The sequence below is a fragment of the Salvia splendens genome, chromosome 8 (genome assembly GCF_004379255.2).
Source record: "Salvia splendens isolate huo1 chromosome 8, SspV2, whole genome shotgun sequence".
Classification (NCBI taxonomy): domain Eukaryota; kingdom Viridiplantae; phylum Streptophyta; class Magnoliopsida; order Lamiales; family Lamiaceae; genus Salvia; species Salvia splendens.
In genome coordinates, this window is record NC_056039.1 from 32,305,741 (window position 1) to 32,323,058 (window position 17,318).

The window sequence follows — 17,318 nt, forward strand, 5'->3', positions numbered from 1 at the left end:
CACTTTTTATTATATTTCTTAAAATTTATGTTGGGTCAAATGGTGACAAATTATAAGGGACGGAAGGAGTAATATTTTTAACAAATACTCCTTCCTTAAAGATCAGGGGTCCTGCTTTTGACATTTCATTCCATTCGCAATTAAGAGTCTCGGTTTGCTTTTATTTTAAATAATAAGTTGATACAACATTTCATTAACTCATTTCACTCAGACTTTAATATAATATTAGTATATTTAAATGAGACTTAAACTCCATCATCTTTTTCCACGTACTTTCATTTATATTTTAAAACCGTAACCAACTCAATCTGAAAGTAACATACGATGTGAGTATTTAAAGTGAACTATAGGGAATTCTTTGTATGGGAAATCATAATTTCTTAAAAAAATTATATCCCTTTCAAATTCTTAATACAATTTAAATGTTAAAATGATGACATGAAAAATGAAAATGCTTGATGGTAAATACTAAATAGTAACTATAAATAGTTATTTTAACATTTAAGTGAATTATAATTAAAAAATGGTTTACATTGCAGAAATAAAAATTAAATACGAAGGAGTATAATTATAAAATTTTCTCACAAATAAATTCCCCACAGTTCATTTTTATCCTTTGTTAAAAATGTTACTCCTTAGATTCAATATTTCATTCACAAACATATAGATCGAGCTTTGTAATATATTTATCATATTTAATTTTTGAAATAAATTATGCATATATAAAATGTTTGGTTTTTTAATCAACCTTTTAAACGTAGAGCATCTAATATAATTACAATGAAAGCATAATCTAGTTTCAAAATTAAAATAATTAATAAAGAAACTAGAGGAAAAATGCTGTGAAAGAAAAAATTTAAAAATAAAGAAAAGAAAAGAAGATGCAACAGAATTTGCTACAAGAGTTTTACGCTTTGCCGGGATATTATGTGGGAGTGCATTGAATAACAAATTTGTTAATTAAACTAAAGGGAAAAGTTGATGGAACATTGTCGTTTGATGCACAACACCCTCTGGCAACACAACAGAGAATCCATCCCCATGATAATATCATTATACTACTAAGAAAAAAATCAGATTTAGAAATAGGTGGTATCATTATAAGATAAAATACAAATTTCATAATTTGCATATTCAAACGAAAAAAGTCATTTATAGGACGAAATTAGTGTTCTTTCGGATAAAAAATGAGAGACATATCCTAGTCCTTTTTCTAGTAATCTCGTTTTAAACTTTCAGCAATAAAAAAAAATGAAGGGTAGTTTAGGAATTAGACCACAAAGGGCACCCGAGTAATTCTCTCCAGATTTAAGGCGAACCAGTTGGCGTGTTCTGATTGGCTACACGACTCTCACGCACCAAGTACAACTGCTGCCCTTCTCCAAACACGGCAGAGCCGCCACCGCCGGAGTCCCCTACGCGCCGCGGAGAAGCCGTGGTGGAGCACTCTCCTCCGCCGCTCAAGAAGCTGCAGCTCGGCGTCGCCGCCACACTCCTCCCCCCGCCGCCGCAAAACCGACACGAAATCGCCCCCTATCAATCGCGGCCACCGATTATTTATACAAGCAAAAAAGAAGCTAATGAAAAAAAAACGGATTGAAAAAATACGGCGGAGGTGGAGGCGGCGGCGGAGCGGTAGGTGGTGCCGTCATTTTCGACGGTCCATCCGGCCTCCTGAGCGAGGTGGCGGAGGACCTCGTTGATGTCGGCGCGGGGGGAGAGGCGGTAGCCGCCGTGCTTGCGGAGGCCGTGGAAGATGTTGGTGGTGATGGAGCGGCGCTGCCTCTCTCTCATCTTGGTCCTCTCTCTCTCAAGAGCGCTCCGGCCGCCCTCCTTCATCATCAATCTCTCGTTTTTTTCTGAGTTTGTTGTGTTGTGTGATAATGATTTATATGTGGCATGAAAAGCTTGTTTTGGTTGCATGAAAGGGTCGTGGTTTGAGGAGTTAAGACAGTCAAATTGCATGTACTTTTACTCAACGTACACATGCCAGTAAAGGGTCCAAATTTTTATTCTCTTTTCATGGAATTTTTTGTTTTATTGTAGATTACTATACCAAATCATACATATGGGGTCGGGTTAGAATACAAATTTTTTACTAATCAAGATGGGTCCATTGATCGAATAAAAACTTGCCCGAGTCTCTTTCAAAGCTCGTAAATTATGATCCGTACTCAGGGATGGAACCGGAAACCTCCCACCCATGGTCTACCTCTGCGCCGACGCCCTGGTACTTCATCCAAAATATTTACAGTAGACGTTGCGGCGCACAAAAATTTGGAGAAATTCTCTGCGCTTTAGTTCTCTCAGTATTATTAGTTGTTGGACCCTAACTTTTCTTGTATGGACTATTTTCTATTAAATTTTAACCAAGCCCAAGTGTAAACAATTACACCGTTGTAGAGCTGAGAAATTCTTTTTCACCAATTTTGCTCTCTTGTTTTAATTTACTTTTTTTTTCTTCCCATTTTATTTTCATTTTTTTAATCAAGGGTGGGACAAAGTTTGCAAGCACAATAATATCTATCCCCTCACCTTAAACTTAATATTTCATGTTAATATATTTCAAGTACAATACTATAGTTAGTATGCACACAATATTCACCGATTTAATCATTAATTTCAAAGATTTCATTATTTTAAATTATTTTTCATTATTTTAAAAGATATAGAATCAATCAAAAGATAAATAACTAAATTACAACAAATATATTAGTTTTGATTGTAATACCTATTTTCATAGATGAATTTTGATTTTAATACATCATTTTAACTTGATTTATTTATCTATATTCATGTTCACTTATTTTCGAATTTCAAATAAAATATTAGTTCTTCTAAATTTGATTGTATAGATTTTAATTTTTGGTTCGGTTCGATTTTATATAATTGAACAAAATAATAAATTGAATTATATATATAAGGTTGTGATCAATTGAGATTTTTTTAGCCTAATTAAGGATTGAGATGCGTTATTAGCCACTCATTTATATTAAATGAGTGGTCCAGAATTTGCCACATGAAAAATATTTTTAAATTAATTAATTATGAAAGGGCATAATGGTAATTTCATATTTTAATTAGGGTTCTTCAGCTTGAGTTCTTCAGCCACCAACAAGCATCCACCTAAGCATGCATAAACCGAACCGGCCCGGCGGTTAACCGCCGGTTCGGAACCACCGCTTCATGAACCGGAACCGAGACCGGGACCGGCGGTTTGAACCGGCAGGCGGTTTCGCGGTTCAGGCGGGCCGGTTCAGGTTCGGGGAAATCTTGAACGGTGAACCGCCGGTTCGCCGGTTCAAATCAGCAGTTCAACGGGTCCAATGGCGGATTCCGGCTAGGGGCATAGGGTTGCAGGCGAAGGTTGTAGAAAAACCGGCATTTCCGTCTAGCACCGGCGGAAATGAGGTGATGCCTCCTCCCCCTCCACCCACTAACACTACAAAAGCTTTGAAATCTGATATTTTTGTTAAACACTACAAGAAGGTCCGGGTGATGATTCCAAGTCCTCATGATCCGCACTCTCAAGAAGAGACATCGGCGTTTCATGCGTATTGTAACTATTGTGATAAAGTCTACAAATTTGCGAGTGGTGGGGGATATGGCACCCTCCGTCGTCATTTGGTGACAAAGCATTTTCCTTTTAATGTTTATGATGACCAAAAATTTGAGGTTACTATGAAAAGTGGTTTAAACGTAGCTATAAAAAGAATAGGTCGAATGACCATGCAACGATCTACCGTTAGACAAAGTTTAGAGAAAAATGTTGAATTATCACGTTATTTAGTTAACTTGGGCCACAAAGTGAACATTTGCTCAGATGTATGAACTGATTGTTTTAACTAGCATTCATACATGGGCATTACGGTTCACTTTGTGGACAATAGTTGGACTTTGAACAAGCGTTTAATTGGTTTTAGAGAATTTGAGACACCGCACACTGCACCTGAAGTTGCTTCTTTAATTATTCAAGTTTTGAATGAGTTTCAATTATGCAATAAGATATTTTCTATTGGTTTTGATAATGCAACTGTCAACACCACAAGTATTAGTGATTTGATTGCGGCTTGTGCTCCGGTTATTGGAGGTAAGTATTTTCATCAAAGATGCATATGTCATATTTTAAATTTATGTGTACAAGATGCGCTTGAATTATGGCAAAAGCATGTTATTCATATTAGAACTGCAGTTAGATTAATCCATCAAAAGCCAGCTATTGGCAAAGCTTAGAAGAAATATTGCCATCAAAAGAATGTAAGATATACGAATTTTACTATGGATGTGTCTCATAGATGGAATTCGACATATGATTGTCTGAATTCTACTTTGACGCATAAAGATTCTTTATGTGATTTTTATAGAACCTATCACGTTCATGATTTATATCTTTCGCATAGTTGTTGGGAATATAGTGTGGCTTTATTTAAATTGTTTAAATATTTCAAAAATGCTACTGTTGAATTGTCGGGTGTTTATTATGGCACTGTTGTTCGTGTTTTAAAGCATTGCATGTATATATCACTTGGTTTTAAAATTGCAATGAAAAATGCTTCCTCTTCACCTGAATTGATGTGTGTTTTATACTGTAAGATTGAAAAATGGCTTAAGTATTTCAGTGAGATTCCAACGATGTTTTTGATTGCAAAGGTCTTGGATCCAAAATGGAAATTAGCCGGTACCTCCAAGATTTTAGATTTTTATTGTAACAATTTGAGTTCTATTGATCTTGGTCCACTTCAAGCAATCCAATCGGATACCAGTGACGAATTTGGAGTAGACCTCTCCGAAACATTTCAAATAAACCTCGCGGGCCGGTCAATTATCCAACAAACCTTCGAGTTTAATTTGCGTGCTCTCTACACCGAATATGAAACCAAGTATAACAATACCCACCAAGTCAGAAGACCCCCCTCCTCCACAACATAACTACGGCTTCGCATTTCAAGCCGATTATGATGACCCCGACGCGCAATCCCAATTAGCCTACCTATACAGCTACAGCGCCGGCGGAAGGTCCTCAGGTATGGTAAGTGAATTAGATTTATATTTCGATTCACTCTTTTCCTTTGGTGATGAAGGTCTTACTCCTCCCGCCCAAATCGACGTCCTTGATTGGTTGGGAACCCACGAGAAAGATTTTCCCATACTTGCGTCAATGGCCAAGGAGATTTTTTCTATTCCGACTTCCACTGTCGCCGTCGAGTCCGCTTTTAGTGTTGGCTCGCGTGTGTTGGATGAATCAAGAAGTAAGCTCTCCGTGAAAAATATGGAAGTCGTGATGTTACTTGATGACTGGGCCAAAGCTCACGTTAGAGAACAAGAAAATGATTGGGATGATCGTCAGGAGGGATCACAAGATGAATTCACCGGGGATGAATCGTAGGCCAACCGTCAACCGCCGTCGGCTAAGTCAAATAGGTAAGTAAGGTAAGAGAACTACGTGGGCTTTGATTCCTAATGCAAGTGAGCATTGGGGATACGTAGGCACCTCAACTTAAATTTCAAATTAAGTTGAGCTCAAGTCCTTTTTCCTTTATTTCTTTTTTTTTCCTATTGGTTCCTACTTTAAAAATATGCAAATACAATTATGGCTGAAAAAAAAAACAATTGACAAGCAGATATTTAATCGAGTATAACTCCCGAAAAATGTTGTAGTCCATCGATACATAAACATACATAATTATGGCTGAAAAAAAAAACAATTGACAAGAAGATATTTAATCGAGTATAACTCCCGAAAAATGTTGTAGTCCATCGATACATAAACATACATACATGAGATTTTGTGATTGTATGATCGAATCTAAATCTTGAGAATCAACTAGAGTTCTAAGAGCATCTGTAACGCCATGGGCCGGGCCGCAAATTGTGAGTCCCGGCCCGTCCCATGCATTACACGGAAGGGCGGCACGGCTCAGGCCCGTCCCGAGGCCGCGTTCCCGGCCTGGGGAGCGTCCCGCGTCCCGGCCCGGGACGGGGTTGCACGGTGACGGGCCGCATGTCCCGCGTCCCGGCCCAGCGTTACACGCTCTTCGGGCCGGGCCGCAAATCCAATTTTTTTTTAATTCGATGTCTATAAATACGAGCTTGCGTTCCATCCATTTCAAGTACTTCAAAGTTTGGAAGCTCGTCGAGAAGAGCCCGAAGTACACCAGCGGTGCCGAGCCGGCGGCAACAGGTGCGGCGAAGAGAACCAAAGTTTCCGCCTCCGGAAACTACTCTTCGAGCGAAGGAGGTCCGGCGATCGACCTCAACGTGACGGACGACGATGTCTTCTGCTCCTCTCCTAGCATTCAGAGCCGCCCGATAGGAACAAAGGCGGCCAAGAGGAAAGCAAAGGGGAAGGCAGCTGCGAGCAACTCCGCTATGGTGCCACCGCCGACCAATCCGTCTCTGGATAAGATGGCCGACACTTTGTCGGAGATGAATATTACATGGCGGATGAGCCAGCTGACGGAGTTGACATCGAGGGATACATCGAAGATGTCGGACGAGGAGATCGAGTTGCACCGTGAGATGATCGCCTACCTTCGCGCCCAAATGAAGAAGTAGTAGTCGTGGCCCGGGTTTCTGGTATTTCAAATTTGCTTCGTCTAGTAATGTAATGTTAATTTCTAATGAACAATGCATTTTCCCGGTTTCAATTGTTCAACGAATTGCGTTTACGAGTTAAATAGGTTGGAGTTGTGAATAGTGTCATTTATTAGTTGCGGCCCGGGCCGCAACCTGCAGGGTTACAGCAGTTGGGGCCTGGGCCGCAACTGTAGAGGAATGATGACGTGGAGGGGACTTGGGGCCGGAAATGGGGACGGGGTTAATGATGCCCTAAATTCCCTTGAAATTTCGCTGGATGCCGATTCTATCGACTCCTTTTCCAATTCCGCCATTTTCATTACTCTTTCTTCTTACACGTTTTGGAGTAAATATCCGAAACTGGACCTAAATTGGGCCTCAATCATGGATATGTAAATAGAATATTTGGGCTTTTAATATTAGGATTTTCATAAAGGCCGAAGAAGTCATTTCCATTGATATTGTGTTGTTGAATTGTAGGTGTTAATGGGTCGAGTTAGTGGAGCCCGACATGGCCCAGGTTCAATATGGGCTGACCCAAGACTGTCCGACAAAAATAGGATGCGCACTTGGGATGGGCCTAGCCCTTGGCCGACCCAATTCAAATTTCTAAATTTTATTTTATATAGTATGTCATAGTAGTATTTGATAAGGAGGTTTATGATCTTATAATCCAACCAGAAGGCTATATGTAACTGGATATACCTAAATTTATGAAAATACTTAGTTCGACCAGGCCGCTTTTTATTTTGGGCCTGGGTCGAGCCAAGCATAACCGAGCCTTAACAAAAGTTGGGCAAATCAACCTATTTGACACCTTTATATTTGTGCCTAATAATGAAGTGCAACTCAGTTGGTAAGACGTTTTCATTTAACGAATAAGCTAGAGGAATTCGAGTCACTAAAGGGATAAATGGAGAACCATTATAGATAATCTTCTTGAAAAAAATACCTTTACGTTTGTGCCTTACACAATAAAACACCTACGAATAAAGCAAACTCCATGTTACTAAATTACTAATCATTTCCATTTCTTGACCTATTGTTTGAAAACTTGTGAAATTATGAAATTAACCAAATAGACTAATATTCTTTTATATCTGAAACTAATCAAATAATATAACGACGACATCATTAGTACTTGCCATTTGCCGCATGCGATATTAACCTATAACATTCTCACTAATGACACATTAATCTTCATTCATGCATGTTATTCCAAAAAATCATTTACGGCATGAATTTATAATAATGAATGTGTGGAATATTGTGGACTCCAATTGCTTTGGGCTTATTATTAATCAGCTGGGCTGATTTAATTGTCTGGCCCGTTCTATTGTTGGTGACCCAAGTTGGGTTGGCCCAATACTTAAGTGGGATGCTCCGATGGCTGCCACGTGGCCATCTAACGCGGATCGTTGGCATGGACCGTTGGATCTAGGGTGTGTTTGTTTGGAGAGATAAACCATCCCTATCCCTTCTCGGTGCCTGATTCGGTTCATCTACTCTCTCTCTCTCTCTCTCTACATGCTTCCTCTCCGGCTTCTATCTAGAACTTTTCTCTCTCTCTCTCTCTCTCTCTGAAATGTCCTCCGATCTTCTTCTCCGGTGACTCTCTTCTCTGTTTTAATGAGAACTGAGCATTCATCTCTCAACTCATGTGTTGATTCTGAGATTTCCTTTGGTTTCGAACGGTTGAGTTCGAATCTGTTTGTTTGGCTGAAGATCTTCGGTTGATTTCTTAGATCCGTGAGATTCTGGTGTTCTTGAGGCCTTGTGGATGTGGTTGTGAGACGTTTGATGTTTGGGGTGGCTTCTGTGTTGTAGTAATCGGAGTATCCCTAGGGTTTGGGGTCCGATTGTTTCACTGTGCTCCCATGAGACTTGTTGGTGAAGATTGAGGAGGTCCTTGGCCCTGTGCAGTCGTGTGTGCAACCTGAGCCATATCCTAAATCTTCTGTCCATTTGTTCTTGTATTCTTTTCTGATGTAGATCTGATTCCGAAAGGATCTTTGTCTTGTGTTACTAATTTGTGTGCTTAAGTGTGCAGGTGGTTTTCGTGGAGTATAGCTTGCAATATCAGATTGGTTTCAGATCTGATATAGGCTAGGGTTTCTCTATAATCTTGTACTTAATCACATATTGTTCTAGCCGTAACATATCTCTTGTAATTGGCTTGTTCCTTGCTGAGATTAGCCATCTCAGTATTGATCTAATATAAAGAGGTCCTGATAATTAGTGAATCCCGAGTGATCTGATCCCTATAGAATGTCTACGAAATTTCGCAATGATACAAACATTTAGCTGTTCATAGTAAAGATAGTGCACTCATCTTCAATTTCAAATTAATAATTTGTTCAATATGAAGTTTGTTTATGAAGTAAGATAGTAATAATGTTTAGTTACTTTAATGTTCGGTTTAGTAGATAAGATAACAGTGAAATACGTCAAAATTGAGTTTATCTAAGATTATAATACTAAACATAATACTATTTGGTTACAAGTAAATATGACAACACAACGACCCATTAATGTTATATACCAAAATATGTCCACTAGGATACTGGACAATCCCAAATTTTAATTTTCATTTATCTATAATCATATCTAGACTCATATTGAAAGAAAAGCTTAATGTTACTCTAATTTTAGTCTTTCCCAATAAAAGTTTGTAAAATTAATCAACCAACAACAATTAAATACTAGAATGTAAAGTGTGAATGGGTAAAAGTAAATAATGATTGTATTTCTGCAATACATGGTCACTGAGAAAAGCAAAGTAGCCAAAATTTCAACTTATCCCACACCCTAAAATTTATTTCATAGTTTGCTTCCACAAGAAACAACAGAAAAATAATTGCATCAATAGTTGGTCGACAAGGATCTTCAACAGTACCAATTCATTCATTTGAGGGACAGTGGTTTTTTAATGAAAATCTATTTAGTCACAATTTATCAAACATAAGGCTAATATATTCCTAATTTAAAAGTGATATATAAATAAAATAATAAGCCTGAGTTAGTGCATTAATCGAATTTACAAGAGTATAATATTCTGCACCCTCATGAATCTAATAAAAAAAATTATGATCAATCATAATATAATCAAATAACATTGGTCAATATACCAGGTTCACATTCCAACTACCAGTTTCATATTTTACTCCTCTCCGTATTTTAAAAATAGCATCTCTTTCCATTTTAGTCCATTCCTTAAAAATAGCAACGTTAAACTTTCTGTTTTATGAAACTTTTCACATATGTACATCAATTTATTTACCACTTATATCATTAATAAAGGGAACCTTATAATCCATTAACATTAATTTTTCTCTCTTTCTCTTATTTTATCATTTTTTTCCTCTCTTACTTTACCAATTTTCCTCTCCCTCTCTCTTACTTTACTAAATTGTACATTAAAACTCATGCCATTTAAATGTTTCTATTTTTAAAAAACGGAGACATAGTATTATTTTTGGACTAAAATTTGTGTCATCCACTATTAAATCTAGTACAGTAGTATTATTAATAGATGAAGGAACTACAGTTTAATCATATTGCAGTTATAACTTATAACTTGGATATATTCGTAATTTAATATTTAAAATAATAATGATTTCAAATAACTACAGAGAGAATACAAGGAGGAAAAAAAATTTAGAAGTGGATATTTTATGATAAATTGTACTCGTACTGTAATTTGTAATATCCATAAATGATTTCAAAGCAACCGTACAATGAAAAGAGGATTGAATTGCACGCTTGTCTGAGCAAATTTCAAAAGACTCAGAAATATTGTGAAATGGACAAAACAAAATTAAAGTGGAGAGGGATGGCCATTTTATTTTTTGCTTTTTTATTAATTCTTGCCTTAGAAAAGCTTACATTTTTTGTCGTCTATTGTAAATGAAATTTATGTCGTTGATATTTCAAATATAAAAAATCATATCGGTTCATAATTCTCATACCAAACCTAATTCATCAAGCTTCATTCAACTTTTTTACGATACAAATTATAAGAAATATGATGAATATGACAGAAAATGATAATAAAACATCGATCATTCATTTATATATTTATAATTAAATACGAATATGTATAAAATAATAATTAGAAGATGATAAACAAAGCATATATCTTGCTTCCATATATAACATAATAGTAGTAGACATCTCAAAAGTTAATAATCTCTCTCAAGATTATGTCATGCATAAGTTCTAGCAGAATCAAAGGTACAAATAACTTAAGCAGCTGCTGCAAACCAGTGCAATTGTCATATATTAGGAGTTTGCTGTGTTTCTTTACACAAAAGACCAGTTCATGAACATGAAAGCTAGGCAGTGATTGGCATCTTCGTCGTTCAGGACCTTCCATGCGACGGCTTGCTCATACGAGACGGGCCTGCCCATGCTCGACACACAAACTCCCGCTGGCAGATAGGCAAAACCCTAAAAGAAATGCAACGGTAGATATTGAATACACTCATCACAACTCACAAGGGGGGGAAACTAGTCAGTGAGTGGTAGCCGTACCTGCTGCATGATCTTGGAGAACTCCGAGAGGAGAATCTTACGACCGGCTTCATCTAGAATCTTATCCAGCATTATGTCCTGAAGGGCGACTAGGGTCGTCTCCAGCATGTCGAGCCCTGCCTGGTTTGCAAATGTGAAAACTGCGGATGCCTGTCATTTTTATGAAAAAAACAGAGATGAATATAGAGATATAGAAAAGGTTTTAAAAAGTTAAACTAAAAGATAAGATGACTAACATTCATCTTAACACTGCAGCACATGATTGCGTCACTGTGGTGCCAAAGTTGTTTAAGAACGGCATCGCCTGCTTGTGAGTCTGCCTGAAGGAGTTCCCCACCGGTGTGCACACTGGGATATAATCATATAAGTTAGCAAGTTTAAATAAAAAAGCTCGTTCCTTGCGGCTCTTCTAAATATCCAGAGATAAAAAAGATACCTATAGCTCCTGCATATCCACTGTGCCAATGTCACAGCCTCGGGTGAACCTGGGAGAGGCTTTGGTACCATATGTGAGCTGAGTTGAGACGGGGCTATGGCCATAGCGACTCTTTGAACTGAGGCAACAATGCTTCGTACATATTGACGGGCCATAGCAGCAACGCTCTCTTGATAGTGATTTTCAAAAGTGAACTGGAACGCAATGGTTAGGACCGACCTAAGGTTCTGATTGCTCGTATCAGCTTCACCAGCTGAGCGAGGTCCACCATGTCCTACATCGAGGGCTGAAGCCAAGTCCAGTGTTCGATTTGCTGCAGGACCATCCTGTATCATAAAGATAATAGAATAATATATAAGAATAATGAGTTTGCACGGTTTCAACATGCAATTGACCGAGAGAAGCTAGGAAGGAGTAGCACCCAACTGATTTAGGTTCCAATGGAATGACACGGAACCCAGATGGAAGCAAAGGAGCATCATCACCAAATGATTCATCGATCGGTGCAAAAACAAGCTGAGCACAAGCCCCAGTGGTTGTCTCATCAATCCCACTGCATAACTGCATGGCCACGGGATACATTCACGATATGAACACCATAGTCAACACAATTTAGTAAATGACATCTACAAATCTGTTTTCCTATTGTCAGACCTGTAATAAGTACATATCTCTCGACAAAGCTATGTCTTCGGGGGAGAATGCATGGCCCTCCAGACGAACCACCTCCAGAAACTACATTTTGAAACCAATTATTCCATGAATTTCCATTGAGAGACAAAACAGACAGGCGCAGGAAAAAATGTGTTCATAAAAGTACCTCTTCATGCTCCACTGTCTGCGCCAGAGGTAAAATGACTTGGCTAATAGGAAATCCGCCAGGCTTTAAACACGGAACTGCATAAGGACTAGCTTTAAGAGAAGCAGCCGAGTAAACATCAACGCCATAATCAGCCCACTCCGAACGATGCTCCCTTAGGAAGCGAACAAGCAAAGCAGGGGGTACATTCTGCATCAAATATATATTAGGGATGCTATTGAAACTATCCGTCTGGAGTGTAATAATAAGCTAGAACGTAGATAAGATATCGTGATGGCATTGGAAATGAAAAGCTGATGTAGATTACATAATTTCTTTGTCAAGAAAACGATAAACAAAACTGACCTGGAGAAGCATTGATGCCCGTGCACAGAGGACTCCCCCAAATGTTGGGAGCATTGACAAATTGTTATATTGAGAACCAAGAAATTTGCTCGGGGAAGAGTTAATAGCAATGGTTACATCTTCCACTCCATCACTGCTCATTATGGACCAACCATCATCAACAAATCCATTGACAGCATCATTAAATCCCCTAATGGTCATTCACCATAAGCAGGCAGCATCAGAAGAATAATTGGAAGAAAATGGCATGAGATCATGGAAATGCATGAATGAGGTAAGCATTTTATAATAATTAATAGCGGAAGTCATTACTCACCTACACAACCTTTGACTTAATGCCCTGAGAATGGCAGGTTGGCGACCACCTGAGTACTGGACCTCCCCACTGGTTTCTTGAGCTATTTGTCGTATGTGACGCAAAGCCTAAACATACAGAATGAGTAATTTGTTACATAAACATGAACCAGTAAAGACACAAATGAAATGCGAGGCAGCTAACACTCACAGCCATAGTCATCTTCTGTGCTAGAATTTTGGAAGATTCGTAGAGAGGCCTCAAAACTTCAGGAACACTGGAGGCCTGTTACAAATAAGCCCATGATATATGATACCAGTGAATGATGACAGGCAAACATGTAAGCCTCCTAAACATTGTTGGTGAGTTCTTACATCAAAGTCAATGTGATCGACAATGTGGATAATTGATCCGCCACCCTCACAAGGTCGGATCAGGTACCCACTTGGTAGCATTTCAGATCTGACAAAGCAAGTAGCAGGGGGTCCAGTTGGACCACCAGTGGAAGATGTTAATGACCTCTCACAAATCTGCCAAGAAAAGATTATGCTGTCATTAAAGGCAACACCTGCTGATGGCACACAAATGTTTGAGACTCACCTCATTTGATGTTTAATAAGAGAAAATTAATAAGAAATTGCAGAAAATGGGTAAGTGCTAGGATTAGATACCACTAGACTGCCATCCTCCAAGCTAGTAATATATCTTAGCGTCCAAAAGTCACGAGCAGATGCCAAAGTTGTTGGTGCATATACCTATGGATCAGAGTGGATTTATTTAACATTTTATGAAGCTGTTATTCTATATAAATTGCCTGAGGCCAAAGCTACACAGAACAGCATACAGACTTCCATCACAGCAATTGTACCTGCATATATACAAGCTCTATAGTCCCTCCGTTTCCTGTGGGAATTGCACTTGCTACATCAAGGCAACGGCAGTCACGGAACCAAGAGAGACGATCTTTAAGAATTTCAGCAACCTACAAAAGGAATGTTAGTCTGAGTAGAATTTCAAATGGGGAAGGCCACAGATGATGGGCAATATAATGAAATTTGATTACTACCTTCGTGGGTTCAAGACTCACGAGGCCACAGGCTCGTGCTGCAACCCCACTACAATTGCGGGAAACAGCAACGATGCCAATAGAATCCGGACCAGGCTGCACACGTGATATAAGAGATGTTACCACGTAAAGCTGAGAAAGAAATAGAAGACAAACCAAAGAATTAAAATATATTTACCTTCATCCCAATCATCTGTACCCAGTCGACAGCAGTTCCGGTAGCCTTACCAAGGAACTCTGCCAGGGTCTCCTCAGCAATTGCGAGAAGACTACAAAGCCACAATCAAACATACAAAAGATTAAACAAATGATAAAGAAGCAAAAGCAGTTCAAACTTGTCGGACCGCCAACACATATGCAATGTAAAAACATCCAAAATAATAAGGAAGCAGTAAGGTAATTACCCAGCTGGGCTATTAGCATCCCTCTGAGGATGCTGAGGAGTTGGGTTTTGCTGTTGTTGCTGACCACTCATAACCACCGAGTCACAGCTAGTATCAGTGGTCGAGTTAACCTGTTAAAACACGAGTAGATAAGTTTAAATAACATAATGACATGACACAAAAGCCAACTGGTTACATTATTAAAGTAATGTAACATAAACAAAACAAAAAAATATTACTACTAACTTACGGTGTGGAGCTGCTGACGCATGTAACCATTTTCATAAACCAGATGTGAGACCTGGTTCTGAAGGCGATCATTCTCTTCCATAAGCAGCTTGTTCATGGCAGTCAGCTTCCTATTAACAGTCTGGAGGCGAGATGATTCTTTCCTCTGTTTCTCCCGGCATCTACAAAAGACAAAACAAGGAAGTTGTTCATTGTGTAATGCAACTAAAATTAGATTGCATACAGAATGTTTTTTTTTTCAAAATCCCACACATAAGAGAAGCTAATGAATGCAAAAAAACAAAATTACCAATAATCTGATTGGTATAGTTTATTAATAAATGTATCATGAATAATCAACCTAGCAGTCAGACATGATGAAAACAAAACAACTCTGTGTACTCCATCTACTGAACATTCAATAAAGAACGAGCATTTACAGTCTAACAATACTAATTGCATCCAGAACAAGCGAGCTCGAAAACCTAAAAATTAATGTTTAAAAGTCGTTTAAAAAGCAAAACCTGAAAAGTAAACTTCTTAATGATGACTACCAACTGGAAAACTGAGTAGTGTTCAACCCTGGAGAGAGATCTGAAGGATATTTATTGTATTCATTGAATTAAGAATCTACTAAGGAAAGGGACAGGAAGTGAAGATAAAGCAACTAATAACATGACTCTTATGATGATGAAGGCCCATCTGAAACATATTGACTGAGCACTAAGATGTCAAATGGCACAAATTTCAGCCACAGATTTCATGAAAATTCAGAGATTATCCGCCGTGTAAAAAGTTCTTAAGCGAGAAAGCAATCCAATTTCACCTCCCAATTCGATTAGCTAAAAGACTAATATGAGCCCTCAAAATTTTCTACAGAATACTAAGTTATTTTGTGTCATTCTTCAATTTCAGGTGTTCAAAAATAAATTGAAACCCGACATTTTTTGGAGAAGAGCTGAGAAAAACTTTAAGGTTTGGAGCCAGAAGAAAAAAAAATATAGTAACTCTTGTTTACCAATTTTTTTTCCCAAAATACTAAATCTAATTGAGGAAGATGAATAAGCAAAAAATAACTACATCATTCCAAAAGAAACCCAACGATGAAAAAAAAACACAAAGCACTTTTCCAAATCCGTCAAAAAACTCCACACTCATGTCCCAGTTCCCAACAGCCTTGAGAAACATGTGTACCTGCGGTTCTGAAACCAGACTTTGATTTGTTTAGGTTCAATGTTAGAAAGAATGGGGCACTCCCTAATGAGCTGCTGCCTCCTCAAAGAACTAGGCTTGGGGCATTCAGCATAAACCCTCTCGAGCGCATCAACTTGCTCCGGCGTGTACCTCACATACTTGCTCGCATCCAATTGCTGCTGATGCTTGCTACTGCCGCTGCTGTTACTACTGTCCCTGTGCATAGAAAGCGCCATCCGAAACACCCCCGCAGAAAGACTGAATCTTTGGTCGTTGGGAAGAAAAGTAATGGCGGTTTAGATGGTTGCATGAACCGGCAGGCTCTCTTCACACAGAGAGCCTACTCTCTCACTCATCAAGATTGTGGCTTTTGTGTCTTGGTTATCTTCTCTTTCCTAGACCAAAGAAGAGAGAGATATAGTCATATAGAGGAGAGCAAGGCAGGAGAAGGACTGGTGTTTTTTATTGGAACAGAGGTCCCTTGGTTTTTATCCAAGACCCCAATCTCGAGCAGAGAAAGTGAAATTTGGAGAGAGAGAGAGAGAGTATACTAAACAGTGAGATAAGAGGGTAGATAAAGTCAGTCACAAAACCAAGCCACAGGACACAGGAAAAAGAAAAAGAAAGAGAGGGAATTTCAGAAGGAAGGAAACAAAAACCAGAAACCAGAAACAAGAAACAAAAAACAAAAAAGAAAACAATAGACTAATTCCGATGCAAAAAAACGCCAATAATTTGGACGAATTGATCAAAAAACGATTACTTCAACGAGTTGCAGAGGTAAAAGGGGTTAAAATCGTTGAGGAAAGGCCAGATTTTTTTCAGTCTGAAATTGAAAAGCTGGGTGAGTAATATCAGCAAACACGTTCAATGCAATCAAGTGAGGTGCATATAATGATTTATTAAGAAAGGGTATTCGGATTTACTGGAAATTGGGAAGTAAAAAAAACTGCACAAACATGGAAATATTAAAGAAACACTGAACAGTGAAAAGATTGAAGATAGTAAATAGAAGGCAGAAGGGATGACTTTATGGGAAGCAGACTGGCAGCCCCATTTTTGGACAAGTAGAGCTTAGACCATCCACAACGCGTCTCGCGCCGGGCTCGCGTCTCGTCTCGGAGAGACGAGACCCCCGCGAGACGCATTGCAGCGTCCATCTCGTCTCCAGCTCGCGACCGTCTCGCCGCGTAGCTCGTCTCGGCGAGACACGAGACGAGATGTCTCGCCACGCGCTAGGGACACATGGCACGTCCCCATGCGTGCGTGACGCCCACTCGCTGGCCCGCGAGTGGGCGTCGTCACTGATGACGCAATAATTCATTTTTTTTTAAAAAAAATCGATTTTTAATAAAAATTTTTTTTTTTTTCAAACGGTAATATTACCGTTAAATATTTATTTTCATTTTTTAAATTTTTAATTTTTTTACTCTATAAATAAT

The 17,318-nt window shown here is 38.7% G+C and overlaps 2 protein-coding genes across 2 annotated transcripts; both read right to left on the reverse strand.

Moving 5' to 3' along the window:
• Positions 1 to 1,133: 1,133 nt before the first annotated feature.
• On the reverse strand, positions 1,134 to 1,886 carry LOC121744115 (protein BZR1 homolog 4-like). The gene is made up of 2 exons (XM_042137555.1): positions 1,609 to 1,886; positions 1,134 to 1,533 (listed from the first exon to the last, which is right to left on the reverse strand). The coding sequence occupies exons 1-2, from the start codon at positions 1,840 to 1,842 to the stop codon at positions 1,309 to 1,311; spliced, it is 459 nt and encodes a 152-aa protein (XP_041993489.1). The 5' UTR covers positions 1,843 to 1,886; the 3' UTR covers positions 1,134 to 1,308.
• Positions 1,887 to 10,695: 8,809 nt separating this feature from the next.
• LOC121744798 (homeobox-leucine zipper protein ATHB-14-like) lies at positions 10,696 to 16,873 on the reverse strand. The gene is made up of 18 exons (XM_042138445.1): positions 15,877 to 16,873; positions 14,705 to 14,864; positions 14,476 to 14,585; positions 14,250 to 14,340; positions 14,072 to 14,167; positions 13,874 to 13,987; positions 13,677 to 13,760; positions 13,380 to 13,535; positions 13,216 to 13,290; positions 13,027 to 13,133; positions 12,711 to 12,900; positions 12,366 to 12,554; positions 12,200 to 12,280; positions 11,972 to 12,106; positions 11,546 to 11,871; positions 11,346 to 11,457; positions 11,110 to 11,259; positions 10,696 to 11,025 (listed from the first exon to the last, which is right to left on the reverse strand). The coding sequence occupies exons 1-18, from the start codon at positions 16,110 to 16,112 to the stop codon at positions 10,879 to 10,881; spliced, it is 2,559 nt and encodes an 852-aa protein (XP_041994379.1). The 5' UTR covers positions 16,113 to 16,873; the 3' UTR covers positions 10,696 to 10,878.
• Between the last annotated feature and the right edge of the window lie 445 nt (positions 16,874 to 17,318).

What these genes read in the sequence shown, in the direction of transcription:
- LOC121744115 (XM_042137555.1), bottom strand. Translation starts at nt 1,842, where the DNA reads ATGATGAAGGAGGGCGGCCGGAGCGCTCTTGAGAGAGAGAGGACCAAG. An exon ending in CCGCCGCCTCCACCTCCGCC is followed by an intron (nt 1,534 to 1,608) that starts GTATTTTTTCAA and finishes CGCGATTGATAG; the next exon opens with GGGGCGATTTCGTGTCGGTT.
- LOC121744798 (XM_042138445.1), bottom strand. Translation starts at nt 16,112, where the DNA reads ATGGCGCTTTCTATGCACAGGGACAGTAGTAACAGCAGCGGCAGTAGC. An exon ending in TGCGTCAGCAGCTCCACACC is followed by an intron (nt 14,586 to 14,704) that starts GTAAGTTAGTAG and finishes GTGTTTTAACAG; the next exon opens with GTTAACTCGACCACTGATAC. An exon ending in GCTGCAGTGTTAAGATGAAT is followed by an intron (nt 11,260 to 11,345) that starts GTTAGTCATCTT and finishes TAAAAATGACAG; the next exon opens with GCATCCGCAGTTTTCACATT.